General features: G+C 39.8%; 1 protein-coding gene across 41 annotated transcripts in view; it reads left to right on the top strand.

The window, feature by feature from the left end:
* The window catches only part of PTPRD (protein tyrosine phosphatase receptor type D), a 2878718-nt gene that overhangs the window by 2679430 nt on the left and 173435 nt on the right, over positions 1 to 25853 (top strand). For 17 of the 41 annotated variants that reach the window (XM_073572185.1, XM_073572197.1, XM_073572187.1 and 14 more), the window contains 7 exons: positions 30 to 611; positions 2001 to 2134; positions 5565 to 5709; positions 7579 to 7884; positions 8631 to 8824; positions 17010 to 17036; positions 18171 to 18288. In XM_073572185.1, coding sequence (XP_073428286.1) covers positions 30 to 611; positions 2001 to 2134; positions 5565 to 5709; positions 7579 to 7884; positions 8631 to 8824; positions 17010 to 17036; positions 18171 to 18288 — 1506 coding nt within the window. The remainder of the gene's footprint in view (positions 1 to 29; positions 612 to 2000; positions 2135 to 5564; positions 5710 to 7578; positions 7885 to 8630; positions 8825 to 17009; positions 17037 to 18170; positions 18289 to 25853) is intronic. The other 24 variants (XM_073572195.1, XM_073572198.1, XM_073572202.1 and 21 more) reach the window with 6 other exon arrangements.

Raw genomic sequence — 25853 nt, forward strand, 5'->3', positions numbered from 1 at the left:
CCCAGTCATTATCTTTTTTTTTATTACAGCCTTACCAAGGCCTCCTGGAACTCCTGTGGTGACAGAAAGCACTGCTACGAGTATTACGCTAACCTGGGATTCTGGAAATCCTGAGCCTGTAACTTATTATATAATCCAGCACAAGCCGAAAAGTTCTGAAGAACAGTATAAAGAAATTGATGGTGTGGCTACAACGCGGTATAGTGTTGCTGGCCTTAGTCCATATTCCGAGTATGAGTTCAGAGTGGTCGCTGTAAACAACATTGGGCGAGGCCCACCTAGTGAGCCAGTCACCACAAGGACTTCAGAACAAGCCCCTTCTAGTGCCCCTCGGAATGTGCAGGCACGCATGCTGAGCTCAACCACTATATTGGTTCAATGGGAAGAACCCGAGGAGCCCAATGGACAGATACAAGGCTATAGAGTTTATTATACTATGGACCCTACCCAACATATTAATAGTTGGACAAAATATAATGTAGCTGATAGTCAAATTACCACTATAGGAAACTTGGTGCCTCAAAAAACTTACTCAGTGAAGGTCCTAGCCTTTACTTCAGTTGGGGATGGACCTTTATCTAATGAAATTCAAGTCATCACACAGACAGGAGGTACGTTAAGCATTTTGTAACTGGTAAATGTTTTAATTTTTTCTTTTTTTTTTTAGATCGTTTCCTATTAATATTTTATATAATTGTCAAAGTATTTTTACATTAATTTTGTAATTTAAAGAGTTATTCCCATTATCCCTTATCCCAATGAAATATTGGATAACTTGCTGATTGCCCGACCCCCAGGAGGGTTACCTAGATCTTTGGCTTTGGAACTCTGAGAACAGGGCTCTGCAGCCATTTTTTTGAATGGAGCTAAGGTGCACTTGCTTGGGATCTGCTCCATTCATTTTGAATGAAGATGACAGAAGTTGCTGAATACAGCGCTTGACTTTCTGTAGCAGTCTTATAGACAATAAGGAGGTGTCGCTTGTGCAGCTTCAGATGCTTCAAGATAGGGGCTACAGTTCCTATTCTCCGGATTTTAAAGCTCCCATCTTGGCTTCATTAGGGACCCCTAGCAATTAGAAACTTATCCCCTATCATCATGATAGGGAATAACTTGTTTTTTTGGGGGGGATTAACCCTTTAAACAAGACTTTATTTGATGAAAACCTTTGGTAGTATAATGTTCAGCAGAGTATAATGCTATCCTTGCTCTTTTAAAAGTTCAACTGTGCTGAAAAATTGCATTGCTGTAATGGATTGCTTTTTTCATAATTAAGATTCTATTAAAGAGATTGTCCACTACTTTAGCATTAATGCCCTTTCCTTAGGATAGGTCATCACTGTCCGCCGATCAGCTGTTGTTGTCGGTGTTGGCAACGTACACCGGCCGGAAATACTCACTTGTGGAGCTGGCCATCTTCTTATAGTGGCCAAGGCTTGGTACTACACAAATCAATAGGAGGTGGATGTGAAGTACCCTGAGGCGGCCACTATCAGAAGACAACCAGCTTCGCAAGGGAGTACTTCTGGGCAGTGACTGCCATCACCAATAACAGCTGATCGGCTGGGTGGCGGGCGTCAGACCCTGACTGATCAGACATTGATGACCTAGCCTAAGAATAGGTCATCAATGCTAAAGCAGTGGACAACTTGTTTAAGCCATGAGTATTATGTGTATCCAGTGGGAAGAAGTATCATGTTTTGGAGACACGCCACTAAATAGGAAGTTCCTTGCTGATCTTCAAATAAGAATGTAATTTTGCATAATATATTATTTCAACGTAACTAGTCCTGTTTATGAACTAATAATCTGCCTTTTTCCCTCATCTTCCAGACAATATATACTGATAGATTTATTGCAGGCACTAGTATATATGTGTGTGTGTGTGTGTGTTTAAGATCAGGAAAATAGATTGATAGGAGTGATAACAATCTTTGTAAATGCTGAGCAATATGTTGGCTCTATATATGCAAAGGAAATAAATGAATGTATTTCTGCAGTTCCCAGTCAACCTCTAAACTTTAAAGCAGAAGCAGAGTCAGAAACGAGTATACTACTGTCCTGGACCCCCCCACGTTCTGACACAATCTCCAGCTACAAGTTGTATTATAAAGAAGGGGATCATGCAGAAGAGGTAAATTGAGAATTCTACATTGTCAGAAACATAACTTTTTTATTATATCCTACTAAATTTCAAGAGATGCGACATTGAAAAAAATACATATTTGTAATTGTTAGATTAAAAAGGAACTGTACTTTTAATAAATTTACAGCATTTAGAAAAGTGCTGGATGCTCTTCTCTCCACAAATGGCATTATGGGTTATAAATATTCTACTGATGTAGAATGTATAACTGATGGAGGAAGGTTGAACTTAATGGCCATGTCTTTTTTCAACCTATTTAACTATGTAAAAAACTGTGGGTAAATCAATACTACTAAGCATATATGAGCAACTCTGTAATAAATTTTATCAGAATTATCTGTCTTCCCTCCACAATTATCATCCACTTCTTCCTCTGAGCTTGCCTCCTCACCTGACCATCCAGGCTAAAACCAAAACAGTTCAAATCCATTTTGCAGACAGAAGGACTTACAGCTGGCTGTGGTGTCATGTGACACCGCCTCCTATACTCTATGGAGAAGGGTGGGAGAGGAGAAGAGATGAGCAGAGGAGGAAACAAGCAGAGGAAGACACAGAGATATTGTGCTGAGCTTTCTAACAAGTCTTTTACCTCACTCCAGTTTTGGATTTTATATACATTGATCACTTATGCTGTGTAATTTTATACATGCTGCTGATGTTTATTTCTGTGTGCTAAAAAAGGGATAAAGTACAGGAATTCTCAGTGTTTTGTGCTGTATATGACCGACATTAGAGCTGCTAGTCTCCTTCCACTAACTCAGAGTGGATTGCAAATCAGATATAGAGTCTCTAGAAGGGAAAACTGGTGAAAATGCAGAATGCAAGTCATATAGTGGACTTACATAGTGTTATTCCCCATGTACTCAAAAGGGTCACTGTATTTTGAAATGTTACTTGAATGTACTCTTTAAGTATTCCCTTGTTCGAGTATAACAAAGACACATTGTATACAATAATGGTGATATTGTGCAGTTAAAGGTCAGATGTTATATAAGGCATGTGTTAAACATTTAAATTAGCCGACATTGCTGTAGAGCATCTTATATACTGTATATCTATTCCTTATTTCAGAAAACACTTTTTTTTATGGAGAAAAGATCTTTAAGTGTATGACTATCTTTAGCGCGAAATACTTGTATGGTCAACAACTATTCCTCTTGAAACCCCACTGTATTTGTTTTTGGTGATGACAGCTAGCTGACGCCAAATATCTCTGGTAGCATCTTATCTCCCCTGAGAACTGGAGCACCAAATACTGTATATTGAATTTCAACATGTGCAACCCTCCTTTCCCCTGACATCTAGTATCGGGGCAGATTTGGGACACCTCAATACATAATTATAAAGTTCAATACATAGAAAATGGCTTTTTGAAATCACATTTCTTTAATCTGTTTGGCCATTTTTACTATTGAGTTTGATCAACTGAATTTGGTATGAGCTCAATGGAAGGAGATTATAGTTGCAAAATGATAAAATTGTATCAATAAGAGATACAAGAGAGTTTTAGTAAATGGCTGATTATTGGGTGCAATATTTCAATGTTGATCACTTCTGATTGTTAAAACTGTGGATACTTTCATAGTGGTTTTCGTATTCAGTGATTTTTATAATACATTTAGACACATACAGTGGGGAAAAAAAGTATTTAGTCAGTCAGCAATAGTGCAAGTTCCACCACTTAAAAAGATGAGAGGCGTCTGTAATTTACATCATAGGTAGACCTCAACTATGGGAGACAAACTGAGAAAAAAAAATCCAGAAAATCACATTGTCTGTTTTTTTTTCATTTTATTTGCATATTATGGTGGAAAATAAGTATTTGGTCAGAAACAAGCAATCAAGATTTCTGGCTCTCACAGACCTGTAACTTCTTCTTTAAGAGTCTCCCCTTTCCTCCACTCATTACCTGTAGTAATGGCACCTGTTTAAACTTGTTATCAGTATAAAATGACACCTGTGCACACCCTCAAACAGTCTGACTCCAAACTCCACTATGGTGAAGACCAAAGAGCTGTCAAAGGACACCAGAAACAAAATTGTAGCCCTGCACCAGGCTGGGAAGACTGAATCTGCAATAGCCAACCAGCTTGGAGTGAAGAAATCAACTGTGGGAGCAATAATTAGAAAATGGAAGACATACAAGACCACTGATAATCTCCCTCGATCTGGTGCTCCACGCAAAATCCCACCCCGTGGGGTCAGAATGATCACAAGAACGGTGAGCAAAAATCCCAGAACCACGCGGGGGGACCTAGTGAATGAACTGCAGAGAGCTGGGACCAATGTAACAAGGCCTACCATAAGTAACACACTACGCCACCATGGACTCAGATCCTGCAGTGCCAGACGTGTCCCACTGCTTAAGCCTGTACATGTCCGGGCCCGTCTGAAGTTTGCTAGAGAGCATTTGGATGATCCAGAGGAGTTTTGGGAGAATGTCCTATGGTCTGATGAAACCAAACTGGAACTGTTTGGTAGAAACATAACTTGTCGTGTTTGGAGGAAAAAGAATACTAAGTTGCATCCATCAAACACCATACCTACTGTAAAGCATGGTGGTGGAAACATCATGCTTTGGGGCTGTTTCTCTGCAAAGGGGCCAGGACGACTGATCCGGGTACATGAAAGAATGAATGGGGCCATGTATCGTGAGATTTTGAGTGCAAACCTCCTTCCATCAGCAAGGGCATTGAAGATGAAACGTGGCTGGGTCTTTCAACATGACAATGATCCAAAGCACACCGCCAGGGCAACGAAGGAGTGGCTTCGTAAGAAGCATTTCAAGGTCCTGGAGTGGCCTAGCCAGTCTCCAGATCTCAACCCTATAGAAAACCTTTGGAGGGAGTTGAAAGTCCGTGTTGCCAAGCGAAAAGCCAAAAACATCACTGCTCTAGAGGAGATCTGCATGGAGGAATGGGCCAACATACCAACAACAGTGTGTGGCAACCTTGTGAAGACTTACAGAAAACGTTTGACCTCTGTCATTGCCAACAAAGGATATAGCACAAAGTATTGAGATGAAATTTTGTTTCTGACCAAATACTTATTTTCCACCATAATATGCAAATAAAATGAAAAAAAAAACAGACAATGTGATTTTCTGGATTTTTTTTTCTCAGTTTGTCTCCCATAGTTGAGGTCTACCTATGATGTAAATTATAGACGCCTCTCATCTTTTTAAGTGGTGGAACTTGCACTATTGCTGACTGACTAAATACTTTTTTTCCCCACTGTATATTCCGAGTCCTATATAGATGCGTGCAAATATTTGTGTGAAATGGCTAATATGTATGGCTAGTGCTAAAGCCTGATGGGAGTTTAAGAAATCTAGCACCAGTTGTTAGTATCGTCTGATTTCATCACATTTCTTCCAAAATTTTTTTATTTCTTTATTCTTGATTCTATCTTTATTCAGCAGTCTGTCACTATTGAGCCAACCACATCATATCGGCTGCAAGGCCTGAAGCCAAACACTTTGTACTACTTCCGATTAGCTGCTGAGGCTCCGCTAGGTCTTGGCGCTTCAACAACTGAAATCTCATCCAAAACCCTGCAGTCAAGTAGGTCTCTTTCTGAGTTTTCACCTAGATAATCTATGATAAGACTTCTAGCATTTGCTATTGTTAAGTGAACAAACTCTACTGAAATTGTACAGTGGAAAATATTAATTCTTGAAAGCAAACATTATAAAATGTTTTGCTAATTTTCCATTTTTTTTTCCGTTTTTTGAAGCAACGAAGTTTGACCACAAAACGCTCGACTTCTAATATCATCTATAAACCATGGTCAGGAAAAGGTTACAAGGGCTTTCGTGTAGGGTAACATGACAGGAGTAAAACTCTACGAAACAATAGGTCCAGGTTTGAATTCTGTTTATCAGAATCCTTACTCATTTTGTTATGTATTTATAGCACTAAACAAATGTGGATAATAAGGTTAGACTAGACAAGTAGTACTTTAAGATGACCCACATATCACCATAACTAATTATATATTTTACACATTTAGAAAATAATTAGGATGGCAAAAGTTCTTGGAAACTCTAATTAGTAAATAGAGTAAAGTAGTAAATTGTGTTAGGGTCCGTGCACTTTTTATGGTGGCATAAGGAATTGCTATGGTCCTTTGTTGTGGACCTCTAGGCACTTGGTGTCCTGCCATATGTTGCTTCTGTAGAGCAACATTCTCCTTCCATTAATGCAATTTTTATGAGGAAGAATACTAGTGTAATACTTTATGCCATATCACATGGACAACTTTTTTAGTGTTTGACTTTATAAGAACTTTCTTTTAAAAAAAAAAATTCATGCTCTTCCTTGAAGGAACAAAATGCCCATTGCAGACTGTGGACAAACCAGTATGGATTCTGACAACACAGATCTGTAACATAGCCATGTCCATGGTCTTTATACTGTCAAACTACATTTTGACTTTTGTTTCAAGCTTCATTGCTTCTGGCTTTAAGTTATCAAAAATGAAAATATGAATGTACTTTCTTTAAACCAAAACAAAATAGAATAAAATCTAGATATGTGATTTTTTTTTTTACACCAATTTTTTTTCCAATTTTTGGTCTTTTTGTTGAGTATAGATATTTAGTTCTAATGTAACAAAGAAAAGTTATGTCAGTATATGTTTTTGATTTGGGGATTTTAATTTTGGTAGCAAAAGCTTAAAGTAATATTAATTATCAATGACAACTATAATAATAGTCTTGAGAGCTGGTATAGCAACTGATGGCATTTGGTAAGTACAAGTAAAAGTCCAAACCAACAATGCTGTTCTCGCTACGGGTAGGTAACCCTTTGTATCAGATTTTCATCACAGTTTGCATGCTTATTGTAGCTTCAGTGTTTACTTAAAACAAAAATCTTATTTGGAATTGAACTTATTTAGAACAAGGTGTTTTATGTCAAAGTTTTTTTTATTTTCTTGGTTTTTAATATATATTTTCCTTCTGGTTGTCACTTAAGGCATGTTTAGTATACTTTTAGTAAGGTGAAACTGATCTGGAAAGCTATACCTGACAGTACGTTTAGACTTAGGTAGTCCAATAAGTACTTCCTCCTTTAATAACATGCAACATGCATTAATTGCAACCAGTTAAATTTGGTAAATTATTGTTGAAGGCCATTTTTTGTATGCAGGTAGGTAAAGTGAGACTTCACATTCATATATCATTTGTCCCCATACACCTTGTCTTAGTTGTTCATTGTTTTATTTTTCATTAAGTCTATTCATTTTAACAAGCCAAGGTACATTTTGTTCCCTGAACTATTTTAGTTTTGTTTTTCATTCAGTTGCCCTATTTAGTTATTTTTGGTTTTGTTTTTATTTGTTTTTCTTTCCTTTCTTCCTCATTTTTTTATTTTTTGGATCATTTCTACCCTTATACTCCAATCTCCCTATAATGCTTTACTGAAATCCAGAGCCATCAGCTCCTCCCCAAGACATACGATGTAACAGCCAAAGCTCTACCAGCATCTTGGTAAGTTGGCTACCACCACCAGAGGACAAACAGAATGGAGCTATTACGGCATATTCCATCAATTACTCTGCTGTTGATGGAGAAGACAACAAGCCCCACGAAATTACAGTCATTTCCTCAGACACTAGGCAGTACCTTTTGGAACAACTGGAAAAATGGACTCAGTACCAAATCTCTATGATTGCTTACACTGATGTTGGATCGGGCCCTGAGAGTCCTTCAATATTGGTTCGGACAGATGAAGATGGTATGTTGCCTCCTCTCAATCAGTTTATATCTGTTCCTTCACTTCAAGGCTTTATATTGCCACTGAATAATGAGAACATTTTTAAGGTTCTCAATTTTTCTTTTTCACACACAATTTTTCCAACTTTCACAGTTTTATGCAACCCTTTCCTCTGTAAACCTAGAATATATCTTATTTCTGTTTTCTTCTGGTTTTCTTCTTGTTTTTTTTTTTTCTTCTGGTTTTTTTTTTCTTATTCTTGTAACTTTTTCCAGTTCTTGCTCTATTCTTGGCATTTCAATGTCTATGAAATGTCTTAATCCTTTCTTTCCTCTTGTATATTTCTTTATTATTTTTTTTTTAGAAACTGACTTTCAGTTTCCTCATTTTGTTGTCTTGTGTTTTGTGACCAGTGTACTATAAGAACAAAAGACGAAGGCTCGATAATCTGTTTAATTTTTACAGCAAATCCAATCATTTTTAAAGCATTTTGTTTTTGTCTTATTATTTGTATCAGTGCAACCTTTCAACGTAAGAGCTTTGAACTTTCAAAGCATCTTCCTTGGCTTTTTACATTTTTACATGTTTTTCTCTTTCTCTGATACCCTTTTTTCTTCCATTTTTGCATCAGTCATGGTTTTTGATCTTTTCAGTGAATGCTATAAAATATTTGTTTCAAATTTTTACTGTTTAAATCAAGATCTTTTTATTCAGAGAGTCTGACTGGTGGCAATAATATTTTCTTTTATCAAATGATGTTGTTCCAGTTCCTAGTGGTCCTCCTCGCAAAGTCGAGGTAGAGGCTGTGAACTCGACAGCTGTTAAAGTGTTCTGGCGCTCACCTGTGTCTAACAAGCAGCATGGTCAAATACGTGGATATCAGGTGCATTATGTGAGGATGGAAAATGGAGAACCCAAAGGCCCACCCATGCTCAAGGATGTTATGCTGGCTGATGCTCAGGTAAATAACAATGATATTTAACTTTACAGTGTAATGTATGCAATGTTATTATTAATGCTCCTAATTACATACCAGTTATTTTTTTAGCAGTTGAGGCAGACCTCTACCATACATTTAATTGAAGTTAGTGTAGAAATAAGTCATAAATGGAAATCAAGCCTTCTTAAAGGGGTTCTTGGTCCTTTAACATTGATGGCCTGATCTAAAGATAAAACCCGGGACTCACTGGTTATTTCGAAGTAGAGATAATCAGCAGTACCATGCACAGCCAATTGAACAAATAATCCATTGTTGTGGAACAATGAAGGGAATGTGACACTCGCAGGAGTCAAATTACTAAACATACGGAGTACCGGGCTGCTAAACATTAATGACCATCAATGTTTATTCCCCAGAAAATCCCTTCACAATTATTTTTACAGGGACTTTGAAAGTGAGGTCATTAGGAGTCTATGCAAAATATCTGTATTAACCTCTTAAGTCATCATAGTGTACTTTTCATGTCTTACATAAAAGCACTAAGACAAATAGGTTTATCATGGTGATCAAGAGTTGGACTCGATTGGTAATTGATTGACATAGAAACGTCTGATCCAGGCAATCTAACTCCATAAGTGTCATGGTCAATAGTAGCCAGAGCAACTTTTGTTTGTTCATTGGGGCCATGCACCTTAGGGCTCATACCCACTTGCGATAGATTCGCACAATTCTCGTGTGAGTCTCTCGCATGAAAACCTCGCACTGCCGCCGGCACTTGGACCGGAGCATGCGGCTACATGTATTTCTATGCAGCCGCATGCTCCGGTCCCAGTGCTGGTGGCTGTGCCAGGTTTTCATGCGAGAGACTCGCACGAGAACCGTGCGAGTCTCTCACAAGTGAGTATAAGCCCTTATCACAGGATGCTGATTATTAGCATGGCTATCGAAGACCTATAAAGACCATAAGTATAACTGATGGGACTGTGTCATTGCTGTGGCCTAAGAATGTCCCTCTGTGTTACACTGACAAACATTAATGCTCTCCAGATGCTATTGAATAACATTTAATAACTGCAAATGTAAACAAAGAAAATAAAATGAACAAATATATAAAGATATAAGACATAAAAAGTATATGTTCCTCTGTTAAAATGGCTAGTTTTTGTCAAGTGAAAAAAAATCATGCCAAGAAGAATCATGATTCTTTTTGGTATCTTTTTTTTTCACACAAAAATTTGCCATTTTAACATAGGGGTATAGACTTTGTATATCCACTTTAGAGAAGTTGAATTGTTTAGTGCATGTTTGAATAGTGTAAATGTATTTCTTAAACTTATTTCAATTTTTGCATTGTACCAATTTTTCATATTGTATCGACTATTTGTAATTTTACTTGTTTTGGTATGTATCTTGGGGGGATACTGAAATGTAATTTAGAATCATAATTACTAAAATAAAATACAAAAGAGACACCCCAATCGCGATATTAAAAACCTCTGGGGACACAGTTTTGTACCTATTTTCACTCTCACTCTTTCCTCTATCTTACAGCAGAGGTTTACACCCTACAGCTGCGTAGATGGCACCTCTGCTTGTTTGCAGTGTTCCCTACTAACCCTGTTAGTCCCTCTCTGGGTGAGGGAACATAATTATAAGACCGACAGTGCAAGTGCCATCCTAGATACACAAATCAGATAACAGATAGACAATGTGTCATATGATATAAAAAATGGGGAAGGAGTGGTAGAATACTTCAGACCATCAATTAGATAGAACAAGTAACAAGTACATGAACAAGGTCAAACAGTCATACTCTCCGAAATACAAGAACAGTGATGATGAACACATGCAGGACTCAGGTGCAGTCCCCTTACCTGAACCGATTAACACTGACACTTTTCCCAACCTTGCTGCGAGGGTTGGCACCCTAGACCTGAGCATTTGGCTCTCCCTTCTGATCATATTAAATCCTATCAGGGAGAGGCAACAGAATTAAAGTGCTAGTGTCATCACAAATACATTTATCATATAATAGGAAGCCAACATGCCACACGGAATTTCAATGGGGAAGGAGTGATAGAGTGCATTAGACTGTCGAACAAGTTAGAAAAGTACATGTAAAAGGTCAAACAGCTATGCTCACAAAATGATTAGTAATACTGATCCAATGCAGAACCTTAAAATAAAGCCCTTGCTTGACCCCAAAAACAACTGAGCCCTGTGTCACAGATTCAATGCTCATCACCATATAACACAAATTAATTCAAGGCTCATTACCATACATGTGTTCAGCATCACCGCTCTTGTGTTTCGGAGAGTATGACTGTTTGACCTTTTACATGTACTTGTTCAATCTGATTGATGGTTTGATATACTCTATAACTCCTTCCCCATTTTTAATATCATATGACATAATAGTTAGGAGTAGAGATGGGCGGGATCCCTGGATGCTTGGGTTCGGGCGAATAGTTAAAAAAAAAGTATGCTAGCTGTGATCTCACCGAAAAGTGGTCACCGCAGTTCATTAAATAATTAAAAAACAGCATGGGGATCTCTCTATTCTTGATAACCAGCCTTGCTCACACTGAGAGCTAAGAGTTACAGCCCACAGCTGTTAGTTTTGCCTGGCTGGTTATCAAAAATACAGGGGAACCCACGCTGTTTTTTTTTTTTTAACATTTTTTATTTAGAGCGCAGGTGCCGGCTGATGAATACTCCCATCAGCCGCCACCTGCTCACACTGTTATTAGCGGCAACAGGCATTGGCTGCTGGGAGCAGTAGTCCCATCAGCCAACGCAAGTGGGTGGAGGTAAACTTTTTACCTCCGATCACAGCTGTGAGCTCACACTGTCATTTGACAGCGTGAGCAACCGTGGCTGTCTGACCGACGTTAAAGATTTTACCGAAGATCAGACGCAGTGTTTACTGCTCTGTCATGTGGGAATCGAACCTGAATAGTAATACAGACTTCCTGGTGAAGTACATGTTCGGTGTTCGTGCCCGAACAGTAGGTGTTCGGTGTAGACATCAAACTTTAATGTTTGGGTTCGCCAATTTCTAGTTAGGAGGGAAAGCCACCGATGAGCGTGGATGCCATCTGTGCATTGTACCAACCCCCACTGTAAGGTGGGGAAAAAGTGAGAGTGAAAATAGGGACAAAACTGTCCTCAGAGGTTTTTTAAAATATCACAATTGGTGTTTGTCTTTTGTATTTTTTGTATTTTAGTAATTATGACATATATTTACATTTTAGTATCCCCCCCAAGGTACAAAAAATGCGGCAATTAGATTTGAAATAGTTTGTACTCATATACCATTTATTTACTGTGAAAGTTTGGGTATGTATGCCTTAAATAGAAACTGTCAGATCCCCAAAAATTCTCAAGCGTCCACACTAACACTAAAGAACCAACTTTATGTATTCTAAACATACAGTGGGGCAAAAAAGTATTTAGTCAGTCAGCAATAGTGCAAGTTCCACCACTTAAAAAGATGAGAGGCGTCTGTAATTCACATCATAGGTAGACCTCAACTATGGGAGACAAACTGAGAAAAAAAAATCCAGAAAATCACATTGTCTGTTTTTTTTTTCATTTTATTTGCATATTATGGTGGAAAATAAGTATTTGGTCAGAAACAAAATTTCATCTCAATACTTTGTGATATATCCTTTGTTGGCAATGACAGAGGTCAAACGTTTTCTGTAAGTCTTCACAAGGTTGCCACACACTGTTGTTGGTATGTTGGCCCATTCCTCCATGCAGATCTCCTCTAGAGCAGTGATGTTTTTGGCTTTTCGCTTGGCAACACGGACTTTCAACTCCCTCCAAAGGTTTTCTATAGGGTTGAGATCTGGAGACTGGCTAGGCCACTCCAGGACCTTGAAATGCTTCTTACGAAGCCACTCCTTCGTTGCCCTGGCGGTGTGCTTTGGATCATTGTCATGTTGAAAGACCCAGCCACGTTTCATCTTCAATGCCCTTGCTGATGGAAGGAGGTTTGCACTCAAAATCTCACGATACATGGCCTCATTCATTCTTTCATGTACCCGGATCAGTCGTCCTGGCCCCTTTGCAGAGAAACAGCCCCAAAGCATGATGTTTCCACCACCATGCTTTACAGTAGGTATGGTGTTTGATGGATGCAACTCAGTATTCTTTTTCCTCCAAACACGACAAGTTGTGTTTCTACCAAACAGTTCCAGTTTGGTTTCATCAGACCATAGGACATTCTCCCAAAACTCCTCTGGATCATCCAAATGCTCTCTAGCAAACTTCAGACGGGCCCGGACATGTACAGGCTTAAGCAGTGGGACACGTCTGGCACTGCAGGATCTGAGTCCATGGTGGTGTAGTGTGTTACTTATGGTAGGCCTTGTTACATTGGTCCCAGCTCTCTGCAGTTCATTCACTAGGTCCCCCCGCGTGGTTCTGGGATTTTTGTTCACCGTTCTTGTGATCATTCTGACCCCACGGGGTGGGATTTTGCGTGGAGCACCAGATCGAGGGAGATTATCAGTGGTCTTGTATGTCTTCCATTTTCTAATTATTGCTCCCACAGTTGATTTCTTCACTCCAAGCTGGTTGGCTATTGCAGATTCAGTCTTCCCAGCCTGGTGCAGGGCTAAAATTTTGTTTCTGGTGTCCTTTGACAGCTCTATGGTCTTCACCATAGTGGAGTTTGGAGTCAGACTGTTTCAGGGTGTGCACAGGTGTCTTTTTATACTGATAAGTTTAAACAGGTGCCATTACTACAGGTAATGAGTGGAGGAAAGAGGAGACTCTTAAAGAAGAAGTTACAGGTCTGTGAGAGCCAGAAATCTTGATTGCTTGTTTCTGACCAAATACTTATTTTCCACCATAATATGCAAATAAAATGAAAAAAAACAGACAATGTGATTTTCTGGATTTTTTTTTCTCAGTTTGTCTCCCATAGTTGAGGTCTACCTATGATGTAAATTACAGACGCCTCTCATCTTTTTAAGTGGTGGAACTTGCACTATTGCTGACTGACTAAATACTTTTTTGCCCCACTGTATGTATTGGAAAACAACTTTTACCAATCGTAGTATTCAAATGAGCGAGAATTAGTCCGGGGCGATGTTTATCCCGGACTAGTCCAGCCTCGGTATATATTATTTCAGCTTATTGTTCATACATAATATGATGATTATTCCCTGGAGACTATATCCATCTTATCTGCGCATTCCTAGAAATAGACGCAAGGAGATGACGTTGTGCTCATGCTTGAGATTTCCCGCAGTACTGAAATGACTTGGTCAGCAAGGAAAGATGTCAGTTATACCCAGAAATGTGATTACAGGCAATGAAGTCGCACTATTCCTAAGTTACAGTAATTGCATATTCGAATACACAAGATAGAAGTTATTTTGCCACACATTGAAAGGTTGACCTGGGACTACAAAGATATTACTAAAATGTGGAAAGAGGACGCTAATGTGTTATGCTCCTGGATTGGGTGCTTGAAGGACCTGATATGTTCCCTTCACATATGTTGGAATTGCCTAATACATTAAATTGTAATTGTTATGTGTAATAGAAAAGAGAAGTCCAGTGAAAGCTACGTCATTTAAAAACAGGAGTAGCGTGGAATATTTTCCCTAAGTAAAAAAAAGCTTCGCTACAGCTTATATATTTCTAATTTCCATGCCTATGGTTCTGGATTAGCATTGGAACTGACTCCTTGTGCTAATTGTATTTGTAAAGGTTCCCAAGAAAAACTTTAATATATATATATATATATATATATATATATATATATATAGTATATTTCTGAAATGCTTCCAAAATACTTCCAAAACCTGGCACTTTAACAGTGTGTGTAGTGTTTCTAAATCAACATTATATATTATGTTATAATGTTGATTTATTTTTTTACATTTAGGCCTGGGTTCTATCTGAGCCCTTCAAAACCTTAATCTTCTTCTAGCAATGCTATTCTTTTGTTGATTTGGAGGTATGCTTAGTGTCGTTGTCATGGTAAAAGACGAAAATTCTCTTCTCTTTTAGCTTTTTAGCAGAGACCTGAAGGGTTTTTTTGCAAAACCATTTAATGTTAGGGACTAGTCATAATTCCGCCAATCTTAACTAAAGCCCCAGTTTCAGTTGTCAATAAAGAAATGCAAATATAATGCTGCCTCCACCATGCTTTTCTGTGGGTATGGTTATATAAGAGGTTGTTCACACTTATGCAGCCACAATATTTTAGCTTGTTTCTCAGTGAATTTGTACAAATTATGGGTGACAAGGTGGAGAATGTTCTGAAATTATTCTTGGTATGATTTTTTACAAGACAAAAACCTGGCATTTGAACAGGGAGGGATGTGTAGTCTCTTTATTTAGATATACTGTATATGATGAAGTCCCAGTACAGTAGGATTGAGTGTTCCCAGTGTATTATCTTTGCAACCACACACCTTTTTCTAAACAAATATCTAGCATTTTTACATTTTGCAATGCTCCATTGCGTTTGACAGTGATTACAGCTTTTTTAAAAGACAGGTAAATATTAGTATAATGATTTTCATTACACCCTTAATACCTTTTTTTAGAAACTGTAGTTGCATCATGCCACGATACAACAGTTTTGGTTACTATTGCTTCCTTGGAGTCAAATGACTTCAGAAGTGTTTGGCAGCTACTTTTGTTAATGTTTGTTCACACGTTGTTTTTTTTCAGCTTTTTTTTTCGTACTTTTTTGCCAGCTAAAAAATTCAGTGTTGTATAGTGCCAGCAAATTGAATGAGATTTTTGAAATCTCATGCCCACGCTGCTTAGTTTTCCTTGCAGATTTAAACCATGAAGGCGTTTTTTATAACTTGTAGGATGACAATTCCTCCAGTGTTTTTGCAGTGTTTTTCACCCATTCAGATGAATGGGAAGCAAACAATAGCGTCAAAAACGCACGCAAAAACATGAAAAAAGTGCTCTCACTTTACGCAATGTTTTTCCTGCCAACACTTTCGTTTTTGCTGCAGAGAAATCTGCAAATGCTCAACATGTGCACATACCCTTAGTTTGTTCTACTGTAAACCTATATACATATTGTACTGTATTTTTGTGCAACATAATAGTGAGAAAATTCTGATTCATAACTACCCCAAAAATTATTCTAAATCTACTATATGGCTTTCTTAATGGTGACTTCTGAGCCCATATTGGTTAATAACATTTTCTCAAACCAGAAGATACCCATCCATGACCTATAGTGATTTTGTAGACCCTCTGTCGAGCCAACATAACATACCGTTGTTGTTCGCATACAAGAATTCCATAAGATCTTACTTTCCTATACCCTAATTAGCTGATACATCTCTTTTTTTCTTTACCTTTTGGTGAGAGTAGTGTCTGCCAACTGTTGCTAGAAACATTTTCGGGAAAATTTTGCTGCACAATGTTTCAATTGTTGCCGAAATCTCCTGGTTATTTAAGATAAGAATGAGTACAAGCATGAAAGAGTTATAGAGGCTCAGGGAAGGCAGTGTGTGGCATTCTCTAATGTACTTTCTTTAGCTGAAAGCAGAAATCACATTCTCCATAGTCATCCTTTGATATTGGTCAACAAACTAGAAAATGCCATACACACGTGGTGGGAACATAGCTTTTTATGGTTCTCAACCGGAGAATTTGGAAGAACATAGTATAAATCTAATAATCCGTTAAGCATTATGCTGATAGTTCAGGTTTATGGAAAACTCAAACATTGAAGATAGATCGTATAGCATGAACAGACCTGAGTGATTCTTCTGTCCCTCAGACACTAGTATCTTACCTACGGGGACTAACATTTCTGAATAGCAGTAAAGTCCTTTGCTGTAAAGAGAGCAGTGTGAATTCAGTTTACAACAGTCTGGATAGTTTCTGTATAAAATGCATTGTAAAGACCTTTATCAATTGTCTGTAGCCTGATAGAAAGATGCCGGGAATTAGATTTCACTTCTGTTTTCCCTTGCCATTGGCACCAGATCATGGCTGATGCTAATGGAGGTATTTTATGGAATCACATATAGTATATCCACCCTTGTACCTCCGAATCTATAAAATCCGCTTGGGCTTTATACAACCATCAATCATTTTAACACTCATAGTATTTGGAAGGACCTAAAAAAGTTAGATGGATCCCCAGCGTAAATGGTTCTTCATGATATTTTTTTTTTATTTTCTTTCCAACTTTTTACTTAAACAGTGGGAATATGATGATACTGCTGAACATGTGAGTAATGCGGATTTGCTGGCTGTAAAATGTCATTTTTTTTAGTGTGCCGTGTGTATTATTTCTTTGCACAGATGCATGCACTAACAATCCACATTGGTTTTATGTTTGACTATTTCCATTTGGCATGTTGTGTATGTTTGTAAAAAAAGTAATAAAAAAGTATATATTCAACATCAAGAACGGCAATTTATTGGAATGGCTGTCCTTTGAATGGCTGCTACTAATGTTGCTTTGGTTGTGCTGCAACTTTGATAGAACATGGATTGGCCAACCTTTCAGAGGGCAAACCAAGCTTTTCATTCCTGTCAGTTGTAATATTATATATTATTTATGCTTTTTGTTCTATACATATACATGTACTTCATGTACTCGAGGCTTAGCTACGTATGCTCTGCATGACTCCAACTAGCCCACAAATGTACTGTTTTTCAAAGCAGATATGGGAAAGTATTTGCAAAAACTTCTAAAAAGATTAAGATAGCCATATAAAATACATTAAAAAGAATCCCATTATGGTATTTCTTTAGAGGAGTTTATTATACTTTATAGTGAATCTTCCAATTAGTCTCTGGATGCTGGGCGATAGGCTTGCAAATCTCTTCCCTCATGGTATCCCCACTGAGGTTTCTAATTATCTGGGCTAGTGTCTGTGCATGACGCTGCAATGATAATGTCACGTAATCTTGGCTAATCAAAAGCTGATACTAAAATTTGCAAGCCTCCCTTCCGGCGGCCAGAGACTACTAACCCAATGGACTGGACTCTCGCCATTCGATCCGCCCAACTGTACTCATCTACAGTATATTCTACCTAGAACTATAATTTGTATTAATATAGCAAATACCCCTTTAAATAAATAAAAAAATATATTTTTTATACTATACTTGCTAACAGGTTTTCTGTAAATCCACTATGGGCATCAATATAGGCGCTATGTACAGTATATCGTATATAAAATGCATAGCAATAAAGGGCATGCTAGGCTGATGTAGACATTCCCCTTTCTTAATATTTACTATTCGGGTAATAGAAATATTTTACGTGGAAAAGAAAGACAGATGTGAGTTCACGTATGTAATGGCTCACTGACTTCGGAGAATGACTTTTGCTTTCCTCTGCACTTAATTTCAGGAAATGATCATCTCTGGACTGCAGCCCGAAACAGCATATGCCATCACCGTGACAGCTTACACCACAAAAGGAGATGGTGCTCGCAGCAAGCCGAAAGTTGTGACTACAAGTGGTGCAGGTGATCCTCTTAATATTAATCCTTGTCAGACACAGCTGTCACATTTAGACCTTCTCCATCTACTAAAAAGTACATCCATCCGTCATATTGATCTATAGTATGGACTTGTTTACCATCCCAGACAAAATGAACCCAATTTGTTGAACAGATGGCTGAGTCCTATGAAATGTGATCCGAGGTCTTTATGATTCATGGATTTTATCTACTATAGAGAATAAGTGTGTACCTGGTCCTGGAGTCGCAGTACTAATGGAGTGTCGGAATGTCAGGCATGTGCATTACTACTCCAGCTGCAAATACTTCATTGATGAAGCATATGTTCTGTATCCTCATGTGATTCACGTCAGTGTGTTACTCACGCCAAAAGTGTCAAGGTGTAAAGGAAATCCGTCCTGACACGTCCCATAATTCATTGAGCGTTTGCGCGTAGGAAATGATCCCTCCTAATCCAAAATTTGCTGTCTCAATCAAGTCATGTTTTTACAAGTGTATGCGGATATCCATTTCTTAGCTTATAGTTTGTGTCTTATAGAGCCAGGAACTGTAAGGAGTTGAATTTTTCAACCACATTTTTTTAAATTACTGCTTTAATTCAGAATAAAGTTACCCCAAAAATGGTAGATGAAATGTGATTTCAACCTGAACTGTTCAAATTGTGAGGCTATATTTTACTGTCTCTTCACAATTCTTTTTTTTACCTATCTTTTTATGATTATATATAATTTGATTAAATAACTTTTTAGAGTAACATTTTCAGGTGGATAGTCGTAATAGTTAAATGAAGATTTAATAGTCAGAGGTTATCTTTTCATAAATTCAGCAAATTTAATATTTTACGTCAAACTGTTAATTTTCTACAGTGACACATTTTTATACAGAGTGAAAAGCGAGGGTAGTTTTTGGCACAACCAACTAACTGGTTAAAAAAAATAAATTTATTGTATCCAGTTGGTTGTGCCGAAAGGTACCCTAGTTTTTTCCTATGTCAGTTGCAATCACCAGCAGGTACAGCACCCACTGGCTTCTAATCACCGCAATGGATTCATCTATGGTACCAGTGTGAACAGCTCTCAGCCTTCCCCTCTCCCCTAACTCCTTTACATTTTTATACATTGTCACAGAAAAATGCTCAGTTTAAAGAGGTTGTCTGTTCAAAAATGACAAGTCTGCAGTCACTACATGTAACTGCAGACTAGTGAACCTTCCCTCCCAGTGCAGGCACTGCCTGCTGTGACAGTTCGTTTGTGTCAGCGCTGGGAATGGTGGTCACGTGACCGTAAGTATGCAATATTAATATTCCCGGCCAGAACCAGACTAAACTGTTTTCAGCTCGCTCAATGCAAATGTATTGCATGAGGCCGGAAACAGTCTAGTCGGATTCTGGTCATCATGAGTATGAATATCACATACTTGCGGTCATGTGATCTTCATTAACGAGGTTGACACCTGCGGATCCTCACAGCATGCAGTGCGAGGATTAACAAGTCTGCAGTTGCATAGTGACTGAAAATTTGTCATTTTAGACCGAACAACCACTTTAATATAGTATTCTTATAAGTTGGATGTTTTTTCAGTATTGTTAGGGGTTGTCTCCTCGTTACGGAAACCCCCTCTAATATGAATGTAGTTATTATTTTGAGGTCCCAAGTTTATTAGTGTGATTATCACAGCTCACTACCCTGGCTCCTGAGCAGGGGACCTGCTTATATGATGTCCATATGCCCTTTTTTCATAAATTCTTTAATAGAAACCCGTCATTAAATTCATGCTGCCTGAACTGTGGAAGCATGGATCAGAGAAAACACAATATGAAAAGCTGGCCTGGGACTATAGAGAAAGACCTGACTAATCCGGACTCCTTCTGCCTTCTCCACACCCCACTCCAGGTGATTGACATTTCTCCCTATGTGCACATATGGGAAAGATCTGAGAATCAACACGAGCAGGGCAGGGAGCATAATGGACTAGTGTAGTGCGTTCTCTTCCTATATTCCTCGGCCTTCTTTTTTAACTATGGTTTATCTGAAATGCTGCACAAAACATTCCTGGCTGCAATCACGCGGCCGGTCTGTGCCTCATTCTGCCCGTGGTTCAAGCTGCATTAATCTAATGACATGTTAAACTTTCGGGTATAAAACAGCTTTACAGAGAACCTAAGTTTAAGTAACGTAACCAAACACTAAAATAACAAATTATCATTTTTGATGGATTTTGAACAATATCAGATTTTTTTTAATTTAAATATTTAAACTGTGAAATAAGTTATAATGCACCATTACATCATCACGTGCCATAAATAAATCGTTTGTAAGATAGACCACACTTTTTACATCCAGTCATATTTCTCATGTTGTAAAACAGTTTATTGTATCACCAGTAATGGTTTGATTCTTTAGATGTGCAGAGACAAGTGGCTTATCTCCATTTTCTTTATTTTCAATTTAATAAGGTTTACCTACATGTACTTTACTGCACACTAGGCTCCAAATATCAAGGATACACACTTCACTTTGCCTCCAGGTAGAGGAGTTTATTTCTTTTTAATAAGGCAAGCTTTCTTCTGATTCAATTTTTTTGGAAGTCTAGCTGTATTTCTTATTTCCTTTAGAGGCACCACCAATCAAGGTTACAAAAAAATAGTCATCAATGTGAGGGCCGCCGCTAGAATAAAAGCAATTTATGACATATATAATTTAGTGACAGCTTCTAGCAATCTCTTCACCAGAAACCTTAAGGAGTTATTATTCCATTTCTTTGGACTTTCCTCGGTTTGCTTATGCTCCATTGGCTTTAATAGTTAGAACGCAAAACAAGAATAAGCTTAGAATTATTTTCTCTAACCTTGCCCCTTCCCTGATTTTTCAATACTCACATAAGGGAAAGTATCAGCTATGAAGCAACCGAGAGCTAGAGCAAGTAGATGAATTGTTACAGGTTACATGAAAAACATGGGATGAAAACAGCAAGATTAGTATACATTTCTAAATCCGACGGTATAATTATGACGACCATAACACCCAGACTCCACATAATTATTTATTTTGCCTCTAAGGAGGAGGAATTAAATGCAGATATTTTTTTCTCATAAAATGTGCTTTTAACCCTTATGTTTCCCAAAGTGTACACCTCAGATTGGAGTACAAGATATTAGGCATATCTAGGGTTGTTTATACACAGGAGAGCTAGCCATGTTTTTAAGAACTTGTAGTCATGGAGGTAGGGTGTCTCTGTTCTGTATTGCACCATATAGACTTTTAAAGGTCATGTGTTTCATGAGAAAAACCACCATGGTTACTTACCGGTAGCCGTTTTTTCCGGAACCCATGACAGCACCACCTGAGAGAGGGATCCGCCCCGCCAGGACAGGAACCTACAGAGACATAAGGGGCGGCACCTTTCCCCCGCTTCAGTTGGGTTACAGAGCACTGAGAGGACTTCCCGGTTAGTTACATGTTTAATCCAACACCACAACACTCAAAAAACACCCTACTAATTGTGCACACCCATATGGTGAAAAAGGCGGGGAATATACGGGTGCTGTCATGGGTTCCGGAAAAACCGGCTACCGGTAAGTAACCATGGTGGTTTTCCCTTCACCCATGACAGCACCACCTGAGAGATTTTTGGAGACTTCGAAACACCTTAGGGAGGGACCACCGCTTGCAGCACCCTTCTACCGAAGGTTAAGTCAGCAGAGGAGGATAGATTTAACCTATAGTGCTTAAAGAAGGTTGAAGGTGAGGCCCAGGTAGCGGCCTTACAAATCTGTTCAATCGATACCTCTGCTTTTTCAGCCCAGGAGGTCGCCACGGCTCTGGTGGAATGAGCCTTGATGCCGTCAGGAATCGGGATACCACTAGCTGTGTAGGCTACACTAATGGCCTCCCTAATCCATCTAGCAATAGTCCCTTTTGAAACCCCATAGCCTTTCCTGGCACCTTGAAAAGCTACGAATAGGGACTGGGACCTCCTCCACTGGCTAGTGACAGATATGTATTCTACGAGAGCTCTCTTAACATCCAGACTATGGAATTTTTCCTCCCCCAGATTTTTTGGGTTCTCGCAGAAAGATGGAAGGACAATTTCCTGGCCCCGATGGAAATCTGATGCTACTTTGGGCAGATAAGCGGGGTCTGTTCTTAACACTACCCTATCCTGAAAGACTTGCGTATAAGGTGGATTTACTGAGAGAGCCTGTAAGTCGCTTATCCTGTGGGCTGACGTAAGGGCCACTAACAGGATTGTTTTTAGGGTCAGAAACTTTAGGGGTAGCTGATGTAATGGCTCATACGGATCTTTTGTAAGGGCTTCTAGCACCAGGTTTAAAGCCCAGGGGGCTATCCGGGGTATTGGGATAGGCCTAGCTCTATGGCAGGATTTAATAAATCTGGCTACCCACCTATTTGATGCCAATTTGCAGTTGTAGAGCGCCCCTAGTGCAGACAACTGAACTTTAAGTGTGTTCACTGCTAACCCCATCTGCAACCCCGATTGTAAGAACTCCAGGATGGCATTAATCAGGGGTTCTTTTCCTAACGGCCTACCTGAGAACTGCAGGAACTTATTCCATGTTCTGCCGTAGATGTTAGTCGTCACTGGTTTCCCACTCTTTAGCAGGGTGGCCACCAACCCGGGGGAGAACCCTCTATCCGTTAAAAGCGACCTTTCAAATTCCACGTTGTCAGATGGAATCCTTTGACCTGAGCATGGAATATTGGACCCTGAGCTAGTAGGTCCGGGATTTCTGGCAGAACCCATGGATCGGAGAGGGATATCCTTCGTAGCAGAGCAAACCAGGGCCTTTTTGGCCAAAATGGAGCTATTAGAATCACCCTGGCTTGATCGTTTCTGATTTTTCTGACAACTGTTGGGATCAGAGCCACTGGGGGGAACGCATAAGCCAGCCTGAAGTTCCACTGGATGTGCAACGAGTCCACTGCCCATGGTTTTTCTCTCGGGTTTAGAGAGCAGAACCTTTCTGTTTGCCTGTTGTGCTTGTTGGCAAAGAGGTCTATCACCGGTTTGCCCCAAAGCTGAGTTATTTTTTGAAAAATGGACCAGATTAGTGCCCATTCCCCCTGCTTCAGGGTTTGAGACTCAGGAAATCTGCCTCTTTGTTTTCTGCCCCTTTTATATGTAAGGCTGTCAAGGAGGGTAGGTGTTCCTCTGCTCTGCTCAGAATGTCTGTCGCCGCTTCCATTAAGGAGTGTGATCTTGTCCCTCCTTGGTGGTTGATGTATGCCACTGCTACTTTGTTGTCTGACATGATGCGTACATTTCGACCCTGGAGTAGCGGAATGAAGTGACTTAGGGCCTTGCTCACTGCCCACAGTTCTCTCAGGTTGGAGGATGCTTCCCTTTCTTGACGCGTCCAGGAACCTTGACCTATGATGCCCCTTAGGTGTGCCCCCCACCCCGAGGAGCTTGCATCTGTTAAGATTATATCTGACGTCTGTCTGTCCCACGGTATTCCCAAGGTCAGATTTGTCTCGTCCAGCCACCAGTTGAGAGAGTCTCTGGTTTTTAAGGAAAGCTCCAACTTTCCTTCTAAACGCCCTCTTAGCTATCTTTGTGCTGTTAGTATCTCCCCCTGGAGTTGCCGGGTGTGAAACTTAGCCCACCTGACCGCCGGAATACAGGATGTTAGGGTACCTAGCAGGGTCATTGCTCTTCTTAATGTCATACGTGGTTGGTTTCGGCCTGTCAAGGCCAGATTTTGCACCTTTTCTATTTTGGAATCTGGGAGCAGACACTCTTGCCTTTCTGAGTCTAGTATAAATCCTAGGAAGGTCTGTTTTTTTAGGGGTTGCAATTTTGATTTTTTGAAATTTACTATCCACCCTAATTCCTGCAAGGTGTTGATCACCCGGGTCAACTGCGCTGTACAGTGGTCCTCTGAGCTGCCCACTATAAGAAAATCGTCCAGGTATGGTATTATGACCGTATCGTGAATCCGGAGAAAGGCTGTCACTTCCACTATGACCTTGGTGAAAACTCTCGGGGCTATAGATATGCCAAACGGAAGAGCCCTGAACTGAAAGTGCCTTAGTATGCCTTGAATATAAAATGCTACCCTCAAGTATTTCTGGTAATCTGGGTGGATAGGGATGTGATAATACGCATCCTTTAAATTGACTACGGCCATGAAGCAATCTTGGTGTAGCAGCTTCACCGCCGTAGTTACTGATTCCATCTTGAAGGTCGGGTTCCTTATCCATAGATTGAGCGGTTTGAGATTTATGATTGTCCTGAAAGTTTGATCTGTTTTTTTTAGCAGAAAAAGGGGTGAATAGAACCCCTTTCATTCCTGTATGCGTGGTACCTCGGAGAGTACCCGTTTGTCTATCAGACTCAGGATCTCTGTTTCTAAGGCCACCTGCTCTTCGGTCACCTTCCTGATGGGTGTGATGACGACCACGGGTTTTGGCTGACAAATAAAGGGAATTTTCAGGCCTTCTGTTAGGATGGTCAGGATCCAGGCATTGGAGGAGATCTTTTCCCAAGCCAGGAAAAAGAGTGCCAATCCCCCCCCCACTGGAATACTGGCGTCACTGTGGCGACTTCTTTGAGGTGGTGGAGGTGCCTCCACCAAACAAACCCCGATTCTTTTTTTCTCTTATCCTCCCATCTTCTCCTGACAGCGGGAGGACGCCCCCTATTGAATCTCCCCCTCCGAAAGGGCTGTCTCCTCTGATCCATAGGGAATCTGGGGAAGCCTTTTTTCTTATCGCCTGCTTTCTCCAGAATATCGTCCAAGTTCTTGCCGAACAAGAATTGACCATCGCAGGGGAGAGAGCATAATTTGGCCTTGGACTGAAGGTCACCCGGACAGCCCTTAAGCCATAACGCGCGTCTAGCAGCATTTGATAGTGACGCTGCCCTGGCTGTCATCCGCATAGAGTCCGCCGAGGTATCGGCCAAAAAAGCTGCTGCCCCGTGCAAGAGATACATCTCCGATAAGATTTTCTCTCTTGGTACCTTTGAAGCCAGCTTTTCTTCTAACTGCTGCAGCCAGATCATGAGGGAGCGTGCCGTGCAAGTGCCCACTATCGCCGGTTTTAGTCCTCTTGCTGTCGCTTCCCATGCGTGCCTCAAATATGAGTCCGCTTTCTTGTCTAGCGAGTCTCTAAGAACCCCTGCGTCTTCCAGGGGCAGGGCCGACCTTTTGGAGGACCTGGACACTGCTGCATCTATTTTGGGAATTTTGTCCCATATCTCCGCATCCTTATGATCAAAGGGATATCGTCTCTTGAAGGTGGATGGAAGGGCGATTTTTCGGGCTTTTTCCACTCTTTCTCAATAAGTGCCTGGATTTTCTCGTTTACTGGAAAGGTTCGTTTTTTCCTCACCTGAAGCCCCCCAAACATGACGTCCTCTAGGGTTTTAGCCGCCTTTTCTTCCTGTAGGCCCATTGTAGTTCTAATGGCCTTTAGGAGGGCGTCTGTGTCTTCTACGGGGAAACATGGTTTACCCCCCATGTCACTGTCTGAGGAGTCTGAGGAGGATGATTTTTCCACCTGAGATGACATTGACGCGGAATCCGAGGGGGAACTAGGGGATCCTTC

The sequence above is a fragment of the Dendrobates tinctorius genome, unplaced genomic scaffold, assembly GCF_039654945.1.
Source record: "Dendrobates tinctorius isolate UK_male_01 unplaced genomic scaffold, ASM3965494v1 ptg000031l, whole genome shotgun sequence".
Lineage (NCBI taxonomy): Eukaryota > Metazoa > Chordata > Amphibia > Anura > Dendrobatidae > Dendrobates > Dendrobates tinctorius.